The sequence below is a fragment of the Schistocerca cancellata genome, chromosome 7 (assembly GCF_023864275.1).
Source record: "Schistocerca cancellata isolate TAMUIC-IGC-003103 chromosome 7, iqSchCanc2.1, whole genome shotgun sequence".
Lineage (NCBI taxonomy): Eukaryota > Metazoa > Arthropoda > Insecta > Orthoptera > Acrididae > Schistocerca > Schistocerca cancellata.
This window is the reverse complement of record NC_064632.1, coordinates 158140025-158157467: the sequence shown is the minus strand read 5'-3', so window position 1 is coordinate 158157467 and position 17443 is coordinate 158140025. Positions and strand designations below refer to the sequence as shown.

Sequence of the window (17443 nt, the reverse complement as noted above, 5' to 3'; positions counted from 1 at the left end):
TTAAAATACCTACTAACTTATTTTGTTGTTACCGCTGAACTGTGCAGATCTGTTAATTTTGAGATAAGAATTTAAATTATCTAGCGCACAATTTTTAGTTGCACCATTGAAAAAGAAATTAGAAATGACTGATTTACAAAATTGCACTCTGCTGACTTACAGGTATTACAACACCATGGATTTGTTATGATGCACATGCAAATTTTTCCACTGAAATGCAACAAACATCAAATTGTATGCATCTTACACAGTTACTTTCCACCTGCAAGCCTAGAGCTCGTAAGAATATCTTTTGGTAAGTGTTTCTGGAAAGGTAAACCCTATTGTTTGACAAGGGAGTAGGTGACAGTGCATGTTGTTTGGAGCAGTAAAGAAATGTATGAGTGTTATGTTTGTCTTATTTCACATGAAGATTGTATCCAGACAAATTCAGTAACAATGCAACTGTATCAAAATCATATAAAGAGTCAAGCCTTGAAGCACTAACAACCATGTGTGTGCTACTGACTAATCTGAATGGCCAGGATGCAGTATGACCAGCACAAGTGTATAATGTGAGCAATATGCTGCCTACTGACTACTTACAAAGCCCAGGGGGCAAAAATTTTATGAGCTGACACTACAGCTGTAAGACACAAGTTAAACAATCATTAGAGAGGAACACTGTATCCCCATACTTATCTTTGAGGAGCAGAAAGTGGCCTCTAACATTATTGTTGAATTTATATTCTGAACAACAGATGCAACAAAACATGACAGTCATGGCTGCACAGTGAGCTCCATCAAATTCTCTTGACAGAAATTTTAAATGTATGTGCATTAAATTGAAGTCAATCCTCAAATTTTTCTAACATACGTCAACAGCACATCAAAAATTTGTGTATCAATTGACTTCAACAAACCATTCTTGAAGCAAATGTTGAAAAATGTTTAAGGCTGAAATTTTAACAACCGAATTCTCAGTTTTTGGCACTTAGTAATCCACCATATATTTAATTCTGTGGGACTTAATAGCTCTTAAAGCAACTATTTACCTATTTAACATTAGTAGATTCTTTTATTTGAAATAGACAAAAAAGAGTATACACAATGCCTCAAGACATTTCAACATGTTCAACTACCAATGAGAAACAGTTCCCACAATGTCACTTTTTAGATGTCTTCTAATCACTGTATCACCACTATTGTGGAAGTACGGCAGTATGGCATGCAGAGGAATGGATATGGCAAGAAACGAAAAATTGTAATTGAATCAAACATTTTGAACGGAGATTTTGTTGAAAAAATGCAACACTAAATTATATACCTATTGCTGTTCACTGACAGAATTCATCAGCATATCACAACAAGGTGGCTTTGAACACACTGCAATTCCTTTGAACAGACCACAGATCAACTATTTAGGAAACAGAATTACTTGACAACTACTCAGGAAATGGACAATTTACCAATACTCTTCAGTTTGTAGGGAGGATTCTGACAGACCAACCTCACATTGTGGGAGGAAATCAGTAATGTTTTTCAAAAGAACAACACTGGTATTCATTACCTTAACCAATTTAGATAACACACCGAACAAAATTCTGGCTAGTGGGAAAAAGGTTCTAACTGACACTACCCACCCAGTGTGAATGTCCCACCAGTGCATCACACCCCTCATAAGTGGAAGCCCTCAGACATGGCCAACTGATTCAGCTCACTTGCAGGTTGCTTGTGCGCAACCTACATTTTAAGACTCAATATTTTAGCTCAACACCTTCCATTTTTTTGAGAAAAGCACCCCTAAAGCTCAGCACATACAACTGAATCAACGGGATCAATAAATAATTGAAATCTGAACATTTATCATAATATACAGGGTCCAAAAACTTCCTAGAAATTAAAAAAAGAAAATGTTATGACTGCCCCTTATGTAACCATAAGCCCAAGCTGGTGAGCAAAAGGACTGCTAGCATAGTGACCAAGGTATTTGGCCAGGAATGGAAAAAACAATTCGTTTTCAAAATTAATTCTTATGTTTTCTTAACTATATTTCTTCCATATCAAATTTTGTGGGAATAGGATGATTTACATGGCAAGTAAAACAGCAATGAATAATGAGAAGGTATGCAAATAAATTTCTGAAATGACTGGCTGGTAAAGAACTAAAATTTTAATCCTGGTCACCTTTACAACCTTTTTCACTCAATGTTCCATATCTCCATTTTCCTTTGAACAACTGCATGGATGTATTTGGCCATGAACACTCAACGCAAATTTAGTCAAAGGAAGACTAACAACTACAATCTTTGAGCAATTATGCTGTTTCATCTGAAGAACCAACAAGTAACGTTTGACAATTGCCAGACACATTAACGTTGCCTGAAAAATTAGTGCCAACAGTCCAGCATAAATTATGTTATGAATCGTGACTGCATCCACGTGATTGGCCAATTCCGACTGGGTTTAAGGGCATTGCAATTTTGAAGCCTCAGAATAAAATTCTGCACCACACCTGACTGTAAAGAAGCTCACACAGCTGTGCTGCCTCATTATTATATTTGCACCAGTCTTAATATTGTTTTCATACCATGAGGCTTAAACATTTAATTCTTTAATAATCAAAGCCGTTTCAGAAATTTACTTGCCTACCTTATTTCTTATTTGTTTGCTTAACTTATAAACCCTACTATTCCTAAAAATAAATGTGCAAAAAGTATAAATGAACTGCATAATTTGTTGTGGAATCTTAACACAGGTTCCCTGCTCCCCAGCCTAATGCATCCGTCACTATGCCAACATGCCAGTGATGCTTTCATTATTCTGTGCGTGCAAACTGGGGCAGCTGTGTACCACGTTTCTTTACACTGTTCATAGGAGAATAGAGGAGTGCACACCCTATATGCAATGAAAATGCTCAATTTTCAATTATCTATCAACATCGCCGATTTTGAGGAGATTGTGCATCACGAAATTTGAGGACGGTTTTCTAAAAAATGGAAGGGTGTTAAGATACTTTTCATCTCATTTTAGGTTGTATACGAGCAAATTACCAAATAGAAGTCAAATCAGTTGATCGCATCTGAGGTTCTCCCCATATCAGTAAGATGTTAGTTGCATTTAATAACATTAAAATATGTAACTGTACAACACAGAAAAATTGAAAGACAAACCTCCAATGGAAAATCCAGAATGGAATGTCATATTATGAAAAGGATAGATTGCTACTCACCATATAGTAGAGATGTTGAGATGCAGAGCCGAAAACATGCGACAGAAAGACTGTCTCCGCCAAAAGTCCTAAATCACACACACACACACACACACACACACACACACACACACACACACACAGAGAGAGAGAGAGAGAGAGAGAGAGAGAGAGAGAGAGAGAGAGAGAGAGAGAGAGAACGACCAGTGTGCCTGGCTCCTAAACCTTCTAGTGATAAACACCTAACGAAGGTGCAGCACATCCCTGGGTTCATACTTAATCTTATTTTTTAGAACCAGTGTGTGTATACCATTCAGTATTCAATACAACTAACTCGCATACAATCCAATAAAGTAAACCACTTGTATTCTCTTATTCTATGCACACAAGAATTTTCACTGTTATCATCAACTTAGCCAACTAATTGACCTCAAACCACAGAAATAAATATTACTGGAAATTTCAGCTTAACTAAATTATTCAACATTTAGACTTATCATGTAGCTTACGGAAAATCTGAACCATTTTCATATCATTCTACTTTGTCCAATATATAATGAAATTTTTCTACAAAATTCTATATCCAAGGAAATAGAAGTACCAGTCCTGTCCACTGCTCAATTTATTTTTAAATGTCAAATTCTTCCAAAAGTAATATACAAATTAAAATTCCACCATTTGTCATTTTGCAACGACAAATAAGTAACGTAGACTAACATATGATTCACTTACTTGGATCAGTGGGATGTTGCTGATTCTGCCATGGCTGATAGCCTCCGCCCCATCCTTGCGGGGCGAAGTGTTGGGGAGGGCCTTGCCTGGAATAATACATCCTACCAATAGTTCTTTTTAGGCTTAAATCACCACCTTATTAGATTAAAGATCTTATAAGTACATAACTATGCTCTTTATATTTTCATAACTTACCCTCCAGGTGGGCCTTGACCAATGGGGTACTGCGTTGGGGGCGCACCGCCAGGACCAGGTGGCTGAAACAAATAAATCGGCTGTCTCGAAATAGTTTAATGTTGTCGTGCAAGACTTTACAGTATACAAGCAAAATAAAAAACAAACATGATTAATTTTAAATTTCTGACACTACAGCAAAGGTTCTAGAATACACTCAACTGTGTAAGTAATATAAATGAATAGAATGAGGACACTTTATGGTCAGTCCGTACGAAACAAAGAAGGTTTTAATCTCACTTCCAAACTGCTGACAATAGGAATCAAATTTGGAACAAGCTTTAGTTATATATGTAATGTATTAATGCTGCCACACCTGTTTAAATTACCTACAATCTAAATGATTAATAAAAACCTATTGTTAATCTAATACTAAATAACTAGCAAAATATCTGCTTAACTTAAAAGACACCTACAATATAAACACAAGCAGAATAATTATTTTAATAACTAGATGCATTTTAGTTTTGGGCAGGCTTTCTGAACAGAAAGGACAAAAACAAAATAAAGAGGCTGCACAACTCAAACTTTAAGTATGTTATGTGATGATTTGTATGATATAATGATGGTGATCATATCCAAAGTTAATGGGTAGACTTCCTGTACGCTCCTCGGGCTTAACCTTTCCTTGCATAGAATTAACTGTCAGGTCTTAAATTTCAGGAATGAAAAATGAAGCACTCTTTCAGTAAAAAAACATGTTTACCATGTGCCGTGGCCAAATAGTGATATTCTCAATCTTGTGAAAACATGTTATGAGGTTTTTCTGTTTTTATACTACACAGCAAGGCCATAATTACAGTAGTCTATATATGTTACAAAAATTTTCCTTTAATATTGGATCAGCTCTAAAAAACTAATTGCTACTGAAGGCACAATTCAAATGTTTGAGCATTCTCATCATCGTATCACCTAAAAAAAGGCTACAGTGTGACCGCTAGAGGTTCAGTGGCAGGACTGAGAATCTTTAAGCACAAAGAGATGCCTAACTATCTAAACAAATTAACTCATACGAGAGGTTTAGTTCCTCGGATACTTTAAACTATGGAAGTATGGAGAAACTATCAAACAGAATCAAAGCCACAACAAAAACTCCCAACTTTTAGACTATCCGTCTGTTCCTTGCAAAATGATCTAACAAGGGAAGGGTAAAACTCAATACATCAAAATGTCCCCTGGAAAAATACAGCAAAAGAAAAGCAGTCAAAATTTTACAACTGTTAAAAAGCACTGCATTAAAAGACTTCAAAAATGCCAAATGCGAAGACCACCAGGTGAATGGGGAAATGTACAACACTACCATGGCTGTAGCAGACTGTGCGTGTGCAACACAGCAGACACACACAGCCTCGGTCAACAGCACATCGATAAACAGATAACCTGACAATCTTAATTTCTAACGCGAATTTAAGTTTTTGTTCATTGTGCCCAAACATCTGTTAGTGAAATTATTTGCCAGAGTTTATATCTCATGTAATGTTGATAATCATTACCAGTTGCTTTCTGTGGTAGAGATTAGTGATGGAAAAAAAATCAGTATTTCACTGAGGGTTTTTTTTTCCCCATATATCCCTGCTAATAACATCTATCCTTGTGCAGTTTCTGGAGTTTCACAGTAATTTGGAATCCAAATAAGATTCTCAATCTTGCAAAGCTTAATACCAAGAACATGGTATCCAGTAAACTTCACCTACTTCTGATGATTAACCGTAATTTGCTAGTTAATTCCTTGGACATTCATTTGAATGATGAAATTTCACCTGACTGTGGAAGAAATAGGAAATAATTCTGATGATTCATGAATTGTGGTTCGAGCGAAGGTAGTTGTGCCAATTTGAGCCTGGAACAAGAACACCCTGCTAGCCTAAACAAAACATTTATTGCAGTAACTTGCAGTGACAAAAAACTAAGCTTTTTGTTGAACAAACATGGGAGAAAATGCTTTGGATTAAGCTGTGTGTTAGTGTGGTTCTGTTCTGTAAAATGTGAATGTGAACTGCATAAATTCAAGGAATTTGTAACATGAAATGCATGTCAAAATGAAACCAATGGTAAAAAAGGAAAAAAAGAATTTGAAAGATTTGGAATTGTTCATGAGAGAGAATGCACCATTACTGATGGATATCTAGGAGACTGGCCCCACCAAATTGCAAGAGATGAGAATTTCTTATTTCTAGGCTGCTCTAGACTTGAACAGGTTTAGGCAATCATACAGAACAGTGCGTAATATAATTACAAGTTTACTTCAAGTAAACGTGTAAAGGATACACTGTAATATGCAATATTATGCACAAAGAAATTCATATGAAGACAAAGCTTGCTGTTATTCCCACAGCTGCTGTGTGTAATGCTAATAAGTTAGTTTTCCTGGCCGAACTGCATGCAAATTGTGATTTATCTTTGGGGCAAAAAAAGTCACTTGTGCAATCAATGAATGCTGTGATGTACATGGTAATGTCATGTGGCATATATGTGTGGATTACTGTTCCTGTATCATATCTGTCTTCAGCAACTTCAAGGTAAATTAGCAACAAAATAATAAAAACTGCAAAAATCTTGGAAAGAACATATCAAAATTAGGAAAAATAGGAAAGAATTTTCCAACATTTCATTCATAATGCCTTCCCATCTGTTACAGAAAATAATCATTGTTTTTGTTGAACTCTTGGCCTGGCCATAATGCTGCCTCTTGTTTTTGTGGACAGTGAAAAGGCTGTTGGCAGAATCCATCCAGAATAACTACAGTAATTCCATCCAAACAACTACTATAATTTAGTTCCCATTTTTTTTGACAGAAAATAGCACTTCTCAGATACTGTCAGTCAGTGTAACTTCCAATAGCTCTTGTCATTTCAGGTCAACAGAACAGTATCCTTAAACTTCTGTTTGTGTGTATTTTTTTGAAATTTGGTGCAGTAAACTTGGTATGTAGCACAATATGCTGAACAATGTCCAGGACCATTTTTACTCCAACCTAATTGTCTAAATAAAAGCAGTAATTACTGTGAGGTGCTTCAATGCATTACTTTTTGTCAGCTGTGACTGGTGTAAGAAATACATTTACTGCATACAATGTACACTGCATTTTTGTGATAAGGATGGAGAATGAACAAGAATCCATTTCAGTTTGCAAAATGTACAATTTTCACCAGTTACAAGAACTGTGTTACAGGAACTGTGTTACAAGAATTTTAATAAAATCACATATGCATAAGAAATCTCACTTTAACAGATTGAAGTCCCAATTCGTTCAAGTCTCTGAAGTGACAAACACTGCCACAATTTTATTTCCTCTGCCAGTCTTCTTTGTAAGAATTACGTCTACAACAGTTAAGCTGTCTATAAGAACAACAAGCTATTCAAAAAGCTAATGTGAAATTTTTGGTGTGATTTATGTGCATAAAATTCCCGTGTGTGCACTACAAATCTATGCACTACACTCAACAAATATTGCTTCGTTGTTAGCAATCTGCACACTAAGCAGGAAGGGCTGCACGCACAATTAATTTCAATGACTAACTTTTTGGCCAAAAGCTTACTTGTTTGACAGTCTTTTTGTCGTGCCTGCCTGTGACTTAGTATCTCCACTATATAGTGAGTAGTGTTCCATCCTGTTCACAATGCTGTCACTATTATGCCTTTTCCATTGTTTGATTCACAATAATTAGTGCGGTAAGTATCTTACAATCCACCATCCACCTCCCTTGCAGTCATATGTATTACCTAAAGGAAGCTTTTTAAGTACGAGGACATTTCATTGTTCTGCCATGCTGCTGGTGCAGAACATTTCTGATATTCTGAAAATTATAATTTTCTTCTTTGCCAGGCACTTGATGCAGCACCAATCACTGCTTTGATCAATGTTTCTAACATTAAAAGAAAGCCACATTTCATTCACAATAGATTGTGGCACAATATCAGAAATTAATTCTTGCATTTTCTCCAAAATAGCTATCATTAATGTGTGTCAAAAACTCATCACACTTCAAATATGTACTCCAGCACTTTCTCAAAGTTTCCATCAATTGATGCTCATTTTTTCACAGGGGTAATTGTTAAAGTAAATGCATACTGAAGTTAGTCTCATTTGGTAACAGTTGTTAATGCACACATCAAGCAAGCACCATTTCTATTAATTTGTTCGTAGATCTTAATGGCACACTAGTTTTTCTTTATCTGAACAAAACACTCAATTCAATTTGTACCATGTGTACAAAACTAACTATTCCACGCTTTAAGCTGGCAAGCAACTTATTTTACTTCACAGTGTCTAACAACACAAAAGATCACATTTCCTTAGCCAACACTCAGTGCCTGTATAATAATTATATATCTTATTTTTATATGAAACTAGATGTTATGAAAATAGATCTTACCATTCCAATCTTTTCACTAATGATTCTCTTCGCCTGTTCTATTTGGTCTGGCGTCCCACGTATCACAAACACTTTTTCAGCAGGATTAGGGGGCGGTCGCCTGTCCAACTCACAATGTGCCCCCGACTGCTGGTTGATTTGTTTGATTGTCTCACCACCTGAAAAATTCAGCTGTCTCAACAAATCTTAACTTCTCACATACAGAGTTCAGTAAATTGATAACTAAATCCAGTGAAAATAAAGTAACTAAAGAGGCCTACTTGCAAACAAGTTTATAGACAAAAGCAGCACTTAAATGTACTTGCATTATAACCTTATATTCAAAAAAAGCATTTATTTCTGGCAATAAAGTTGTGTTATATATTTCCAACTCATTATTACCAAAAAATTCGAAGAAGCTAACAAAAAATTATAAAGGCTTTCAGATTTAAATGAACTAATTCTGGAAACTACTGATCCTGCAATCATTTTAACTATTTGAGACATACTTCTGATGTCTTCTTGTAAAGAATTTGGTGATGTGGATTGTCGAGAAATAAGCAATGGAAGAATACATGAGAACTATGCTTGTATAGGTCTAAATAAAATTCCTCACTGGAACCAACACTACTAATCTCATTCATACACCCAATCAATCAGTTAAAAGTCTCCAATTTTCCATGTCTAATTACTACAGATGTTCAGGTCAATGAGACAAGATGTTACCTTCCCAATAATGACTGAGTTCAATGCAACTGGAGCACTGGATGGCACTGTATTGTCATCAGACAGATTTACACTCCATTTGACAACTGCAGCTACCACACACCACTAACGAAACAATGCTTATTGCATAGTTCAGAACACCAAAATAAAATTATTAACATAGTTACGACAAAAATTGGAAGTGTGTTTTTGTACACTATCTTTAATTGAACCTTTCCTCCCATTTTTGTTTTCAATTCCTGCTCAAATGAAAGGAGGTTTGAGATGAAAGTACATCAACTATTTTACTGTGCAATGTCTGCTTGTTTTCAATTTATTCTCAAGCCATGAAAAATGGCATGTAATACAAAAATTGGAGTTCAAGGTATGCTGGAGGATTGAGCAACAATTGTGAAACACCTGTACATGCTGCAGAATTTCTCACACTAGATTCTTATACGCAGTATTTGCTTCATACAAACTACAACATTGATTAGCAACTTTCATTGCATTTTGACACCAATCAAATCTGCTACACACACACACACACACACACACACACACACACACACACACACACCAAAGATGATCAGATGTGGCAAAGTTTGTTTTCCTCTAATTCTTTACACACGCACTTAACGTTCAAGTGTGTCACAACACGACATTTCAGTAACTCATAATTAAGCTTTACTTTTATTTACAAACACACTACATCCTGACTCAGTTTATCTTCTGACAAATTGGCAACACCAATAGTCGCAACTGCTCAGGATTAACAACTTAATACATGTTAGCTACACCAAAGTTTTTACCCACTAAGTATGAAGAACTGTAAGCTTTATGTCCAGCAATATATGTTAATGACAAACTCAATCAAATAAGGCCAAATCCTGGGTTGTAATTAAATAGTCAATAATACAGTCAAATGACTTCATTAAAAGAAGTGTAGAACTACAGGACATCACAGTTCAGTGCATCTAACTTGCACTCTCTCCAGTTCCAAAAGAAAAAGATTATTGTTTAACACCTTGTCAATGACAAGGTTATTAGAAACAAAACAATGTGGAAGGAAGTTTAGCTAGTCATTTTTCAAACCAATCCTCCCAGAATCCATTTTAAGTTATTTAGGAAACCATGGTTCTCCGATCAAGATGGTCCGACAGTAATCTGAACTCATCACCCCTGGGTACATGTCCAGCCTTTCCTTTTATCCAAGTCCTTCATAAGCAGTGACACAGGCATGTAAGCACAAAGATATTAGGAACTACACAGGGGCTAATTACTAATGACTGATATCCTCAAGGATTCATATGATGTTCCATTTGTCACATGCTAATCACAAGCAATGAATCACAGAAGTGTTTCCTCCCACAACAATTACTAATTGATTGTATACATTCAGATTACTAAAATCCTTGCAGCCAAACTAAGTGAACGTTACACCAGAAAAAATAGTTAATACTGACAAGGGAAAATGAAGATTTATGACAAACAGGTGGTGTTACTAGTGTTAGTTCTACATAAATAATTTACGAGTAAAGGTGACCACTCACTCACTGAGTCATCATGAGGTGCGCGCACGCACGAGGAAGAAAACTTGCCAACTTATTTTGGCAGGTGGAGTAGAGCTGGGATGGGCAGAGGGGAAAAAGGGAAGGCAGAGGGGTTGGGAATGAATAGCCAGTGGGTTGGAGGAATGTAGCCGGTTTGCTGCCTTGGAATGCAGCGAGAGAGGGGGAATACATCGGTCTGCGAGCAGGTGGGGTGTGACATACAATGAAGGTGACGTGGAAGCATGAACTGGAAGGAGTTGACAGAACAGAGGAAGGGGAAACTGTTGGGTACAGCTTGTGGGGACAGTGAATTAATGTAGACTGAGGCCAGGAGGGTTATGAGTGGATGTGTTGCAAGGATGACCCACCTGTGTAATTCAGAAAAGCTGGTGATGAAGGGGAGGATTAAAAGGTCTAGTGTTAAGCAGCCATTGAACTCCAGCATGTTGTGACAATGGATGTTCAACTTTGCTCTTTACCAGGGTGTATACAGGGACAAGGAAAAAAAATTCCCGGATTATTCCCGGATTTCTCCCGGATATCCCGTTTAAAAAATATGCTTTTTCCCGGGCGACCTACTGTCACTTAGCACAGAAAAAGTTCCCTCGAAACTGTAAAACTTTTCAATCCTTTGAATGGTTAACGTTTTATATAATCGCGTAGAACTTCCCGGAAAAAAAAGAAAAGCCGGAGCAGAAAAGTTTTGGAAAGACCTTTGATTTGCAGCAACATATACGCTGCATATTTTCGTATTACGAAAGTATAAATTCGAATTGCACCAAACACAGCTTGTTAGTTTCCGGAGCGTTGCAACCGAGGTTGTGATGTCCTTTTGTAAGCGAGTCATATCTCAAGCCAGCCGATGACAGCAGCTATTCAGAGCATAGGGCACGTGTTATAGTCAGCCAATAGCAAGATTACTGGTTACATAGCGCGAACACACAAGAGGAAAAGTCAACGGTTTACATTAATGTACACAGTACCGTATATCTACAAGAAAAGCTAAGCTTTCACGTGTAATATTGGTCTTTTTTTGGTGTGATATACTTTAAGATACATCACACAAATGTGCCAGTAAATTTAAAATTGTGACATAAATGCCTCGGCTCGAAATTCTTGAAGTGGCTGGTCCTCCGAACGCTCTGTGATTTAGATATCCATCCCACTTTCACACACGTAACATAATTCATCTTGCGTAAAAATAAATTTACTTTGAAAGTAACGCTTTTCTAACCACCGTTCGCAATACTGTTAGTTATAGGTTCGATTTACCAGTTGCCAGAGAGCGCCAAAAACGAATTATTGTGCGTGTGCAACTGCAGTGGTGTAGGAAGCCCGCATGTTCGTGTGTATAAAGCACTAAGAGAGCTTACACTACACCATAAAAGAAACAGGGCATCAGAGGATACTCCAAAAGGCATCAAAATTTCGTGAATCATACTAAAATGCATAATTCGGCTTGAAGTGCACATTGGTTTTTTCCAGATTCACAATGAAGTAGGTCCCATCTGATATTAAGCTTTTCAGTGTGGTTTTTGGGATGTAAATTTTCTTGGAGTACCAGTACTCTACGATCTCATGTTTGGTTCTTTATTATGGCATAATGCCATACATGGCAGAAGATGATAACGTGCACTTGAAATTCACCCAACAGTTGGAAGTACCCACAATTGTTAAATGAAAAACTTCGTTTCAAATAAAATGATTGCCTCAGCGGAATTTCTTTAGCAAACTTTCAAAAATAACTTCATTCTTCTGCAAGGCGATTAATGCTTGACTGCTACTAACTTGGAAAGAAAATAAAATCAGAAACTGAAATTAATAATATATTTTTGCCCTCTGTAATTATGTGAATGCATTTTAATTCACTTGATAGCTCCCGGCCACAGAAATCCGTTTTGTTTTCATTTGACGTGGGAGCTGTACACGAAGAGAAGCATCGAAATCACTTAACGTAAACACGGGTCACGTGGAGACTAACCCCCTCCCCACTACAACTCAGACAACTCTGTGCAAGCGCGAATCTGGCAGTTAGGGTGCGCGAGAAAAATTTTTCTCGTTTGCATCTGGCTGCTTGCCGCTACTACCGATGCAGCTAACAGCCAAACTTCAAGAAGCGGGAAGGGAGAGAAGGTACTGCTTATACGCGAGTCAAATGCCCATGCGCAACAGACCGCTGGCAACTGGTCAAACGAACCTAATGTGAACAGTTGTGACGTCATGCTCGTAGCAAGCAGTTTATTGTTACGAAGAATTACAGTCTGCGCCCTACGGCCTTTAACATATTTTTGCTATCTGTAGACGCTTGTGCGTGCACGGTGTTTTGTTGTCGTAAAATGCACATTTCCTTTGCCACTACAGTTTTATTTTTTTCCCTCTCGTTTATATTTTATTGCTGCAGTATCATTCTCCAGTAGCAGGATACAATAACATTCTTTGCTAGAGAATCAATTCTGCAGTCAAAACTACAAAAATGTAACTGAAAGCTAAAACAATGAAAAATTCCCGGAATTCCGAAAAATTCCCGGGTTTTTCCCGGTTTTCTCCCGGATGAAAAAATTCCCGGGTTTTTCCCGGAATTCCCGGTTGTCCCGGGTCGTATACACCCTGTTTACCAGTCTGGCAGTGGTCATTCACTCTGGCTGACAGTTTATTGTCATACCAACATAGAAAGCTGTACAGTGATTGTGGCAGAGTTCTTGTGACATGGCTCATTTCATAGGTGGCCCTGCCTAATGAAATAGGATACTCCTGTGATAGAATGGAATAGGAAATAATGGGTGAATGTGAGTTTTTGTACCTGGGTCTTCCCCTAGTATAAGATCCCAGTGGGAAGGGGTTGCGAGTGACACAGAAGATGGACCACAATGTGCAGATCAGGTATGCGACAATGCGGGGTGGGAAGTATCTTGGGCAGTATGTACATTGCCAGGCATGATAAAGGATTGATTCTGAAAGCTAGCAAGTTTTCTTTCTCTAATGTGTGGCCAACAACTGAATTATTCTGCTATTCAGGGAATGTCCTTTTTACTGGTATGGCTTTTAGAGAAAACTCAGGTAAAGTACACAGCAAACAGAAAAGCAATTAAAAAAAGGAAAAACTATGCAGCATTTAGGAACATGGTAATTTGCTGCTTTTTGGGAACTGTTAAGTTACTGCAAAACAGAATATTAAATCAACTGTAAACGTCAAATCACTGAATATCCCTCTCCAATGGTATCAGCATTTACTCATGTTCCAATTTAATAATACATCATTAGGAGATATGTGCTCAGCAACTCGTTCCCTAACCAGCATCTTATGTCTAATGCACAGGATGAAGTTGTAATTTGTTACTACTCCAGACACACTAATCAATGGCAAAGAGCTTAGTTTGATTTATGTAAGGTCAATGGTTGAGACTCAGTGCACCCATCAAACTCTGATGAGAGGCCAATGAACTTGTCTGCATACCATTCTTGTACAAATACATACCACACTTTTTTCCTGAATTTTGGTTTGAAAAATCATGATGCAGCCTACAATCAAGATTTTCTGCACTCAGGCCATAATCATCACTTTCAAAATTAAATGTACACGTATCTTGTAGGTTGAAAAACCTAAAACAGTAGTTGTCCTTAAAGAGAACTGACTGTTTCGCAAAACTGTGTCAGCTTGTTTGTACCACTTGGTCACTTTCTGAAAAGCCATGGGACAGCACCTGATGCAAGTTGATGTTTCGATATAAATCAAATGGTCTCAGTCTGTACCAACAGCTGTTTCACTGCAGCCAACAGCCAACTATAGGTGGCAGACGACAGTGTTCAATATGTGCTTGTAAACAGAAGCAGACGCATATAATTCCATATCACATAAATGTTAAATACATTTGAATTTTTTGTGGTTTAAATCTGATGCGTGTTCAACAATTCTACTCTCCTACAAAATACGTAGCAGTTACTGTGTAAGTCAAATTTATTATTGAAGGTATCTGGAAGTCTCTTCCTATTTCTAAAGATGTGTATCTTCTACTTCAAGTATTAAATTTTATCAAATTGGAAACATTGTCAGTTGTCGCATTTTTGTTATATTTCCACTTGCATCTGGATATGTCATACACTTTCACATTTTTAGCAGTTGCAAATATGTATTTCAACTACCCACAAGAAGCATGAAGCATTTCCACCCATTGTGACTACACAAACGAAGAATTGTAATTAAATCTAATTTACAAAGATTGGGGTTAAAATTCACGTAACATTGAATAGACTACAAGAAACAAAATTTATTGTTTTTGTCAAAAATATAGAACTAGAAGCACATTAAATCAGAAGACATTGAAACATTACATAGTGCGTCCAATTTACTTGAGTATAGTGCATCAAATTTACTCTAGTATCAGTTTTACCCAAATTAAGCACAATCACTTATCAGCATCAAGAGCACCTGAATCTTCACCCTCGCTAGATGATCCAGAATGGTGCTCAGAGTCAATCATAAATAAGGACATCCCCAGTCCCAACAAGATGATTAGAGATTTCGGTTTTTTAAAACTTAACAGAAAGTTCTTCCAATATTGACTATCTAGCAGCCAAAATCCAATGGCACACTTCTTAACAAGCATGTTGCAAATGGGCTAAGTCAGTTTCCTTCTTTCAGATTCAGTTTCACTCAATCACCAGTGTGGCCATGAAAATTCTCCAACATAAGCACGGATTTTGAGCAAAGAAGAGCCCCTGGCCGCTTATTCCAAACAGCAGAAATTCTGCCTAGGAGCATCCATCTATCACAAGCTCTTATTGTGATAACAGGTGGGAAGCTTTCTCCCTTGGGGAGGGTGTTCCAATTAAAACCATATGCAGTGGCAATTTTCATCCATCTGCCATAATGTTTAACGTAACTACGTACTGTTGCTTTTCAGCAATGTTCATATTTACACACTATGTTTGCCTACTTTATGTACCACAGTGCTAGTTGGCATATCAAAATAGACCAACATTTGGTCTACATTCCCTATCTGGGAAAGTAAATTAAAATTTTCACATCGAAGTCTGATTACGTACCACTGAAAAAATAATAAACCGTTTCCCACACAAAACTTTAAATTCTACAGGCAATGTTTCTTCTGCGTGCTATTTTGCAGCCTTCAATTTCAATCATTTCAATCATAAAAGTTTATCGACATTTCCTACTTTGAAGTAAAAAGTCGAGGCAGTCATCTGATGTTTGCACTTTTTGCCTCAAAATGCACACCAACTTTTCGAAGTACTTAGGAATTTCAGCTCAGCTGCACACCACCGACAACAGTTTTTTTCAACGTCATATCTGGGTCCATCTTTCCACTTTCCATATTCCTCTGTATGGCTTATAAATCTGAAATTTTTCCACATAACTAATATGCTCCTTTCCCACTGTCACTTAACTTTTCACTCATCTTCAACTTGCATAACACAATTCCTTGAATTAGTCACATCACCACACCTCCCAATAAATCCAGTAGTATCGCAACACACATGTCGAGTTTTAGACAGCCTGCCATCTAACTTAATAGTTACACTAGTTATGCTAGCATTGAAAAAGGATAACGAGAGAGAACTAAAAAATACTGTCTAATTGAAGTTATTTTTGAATTAAGTAGTGGGGCCTACATGTAAGATTTACTTTTCTACTGCAATATTGTGTCAAAAGTTTAGCTGCATCCACTATTTGCAAGTGGCCTATATTTGCACAAATGCACTACATCTACGGGCTGATCTCTCAATCTAAATACTGATAACTTGGAAGTAATGTGTTTAAGCTGTTATTAGAAGAATTCTCCATTCCTAAGAAAGTGTACAGGAAGTGCAATATCAGGTCCTCAATGGAAGTATTACAATTACTAATGTACGCATCACATTGCTTGAGAGGAAAATCAGAGACTTCATAAAAGGACGTTCTTTGCTCCCTTGTCAAAAACTGATGATCAGCTGATCATGGTTAGCTAGTATACAGTGTAACTGAAGAAAAATGACATCATTCCATAAGAACTTTTATATGCTTGAAAGACTATCTCTTCTCACAGTTAAATGCAAAAATAAACAGTATACCTTTGTTAATTGTCATGCTCCAATCAATGATGACATAAGAAAAATCAAAGTCAAGTGAAAGCAAGAAGAAATATCAAAAATTCCAAAATCAAATGTTATACCAATAGGAGATTTTAATGCACAACTAGGGAGGGAAAAATCGTTTCAAAAAATAGAATATTATCCAGCCCATAAAAGAACAAACAAAAATGGCACAAGACTAATGAGTCTTTGTAGAACATAAGGTAATGTCAACCTTCTTCAAAAAATTACAAAAAAGGCAAAAACATGGATATCTCCAAATCCAACACTAGAGAAGTTCCAGTTAGATCACGTGGCTATTTCTAAATGCAATTTTAAAGAAACCATGAATGTAAAAATAGCAAGAAACAAGGAATTTGATTCTGATCATTACCTGACTAAGATTAAACAAACTTTTCCCCAATAAAAACCAAGAGACAGCAAAAATTCAATATAATATAGGCAGGCTCAACATCACCAAATAGGTAATAAATTTTCAGGAAGAAATTAAAGGAACTAAATCAGGGAAATGAGAAAAAATATCTAAAGAAATCACAAGGGCAGCGAAAAATGTATTTGGAACAACCAAATGAAGAAGAAAGTCTGGT

General features: G+C 36.8%; 1 protein-coding gene across 6 annotated transcripts in view; it reads right to left on the bottom strand.

Moving 5' to 3' along the window:
• The window catches only part of LOC126092373 (far upstream element-binding protein 1), a 75545-nt gene that overhangs the window by 37297 nt on the left and 20805 nt on the right, over nucleotides 1–17443 (bottom strand). For 3 of the 6 annotated variants that reach the window (XM_049907924.1, XM_049907928.1, XM_049907929.1), the window contains 3 exons: nucleotides 8533–8690; nucleotides 4118–4197; nucleotides 3923–4023 (listed from right to left, as the gene is read on the bottom strand). In XM_049907924.1, coding sequence (XP_049763881.1) covers nucleotides 3923–4023; nucleotides 4118–4197; nucleotides 8533–8690 — 339 coding nt within the window. The remainder of the gene's footprint in view (nucleotides 1–3922; nucleotides 4024–4117; nucleotides 4198–8532; nucleotides 8691–17443) is intronic. The other 3 variants (XM_049907925.1, XM_049907926.1, XM_049907927.1) reach the window with 3 other exon arrangements.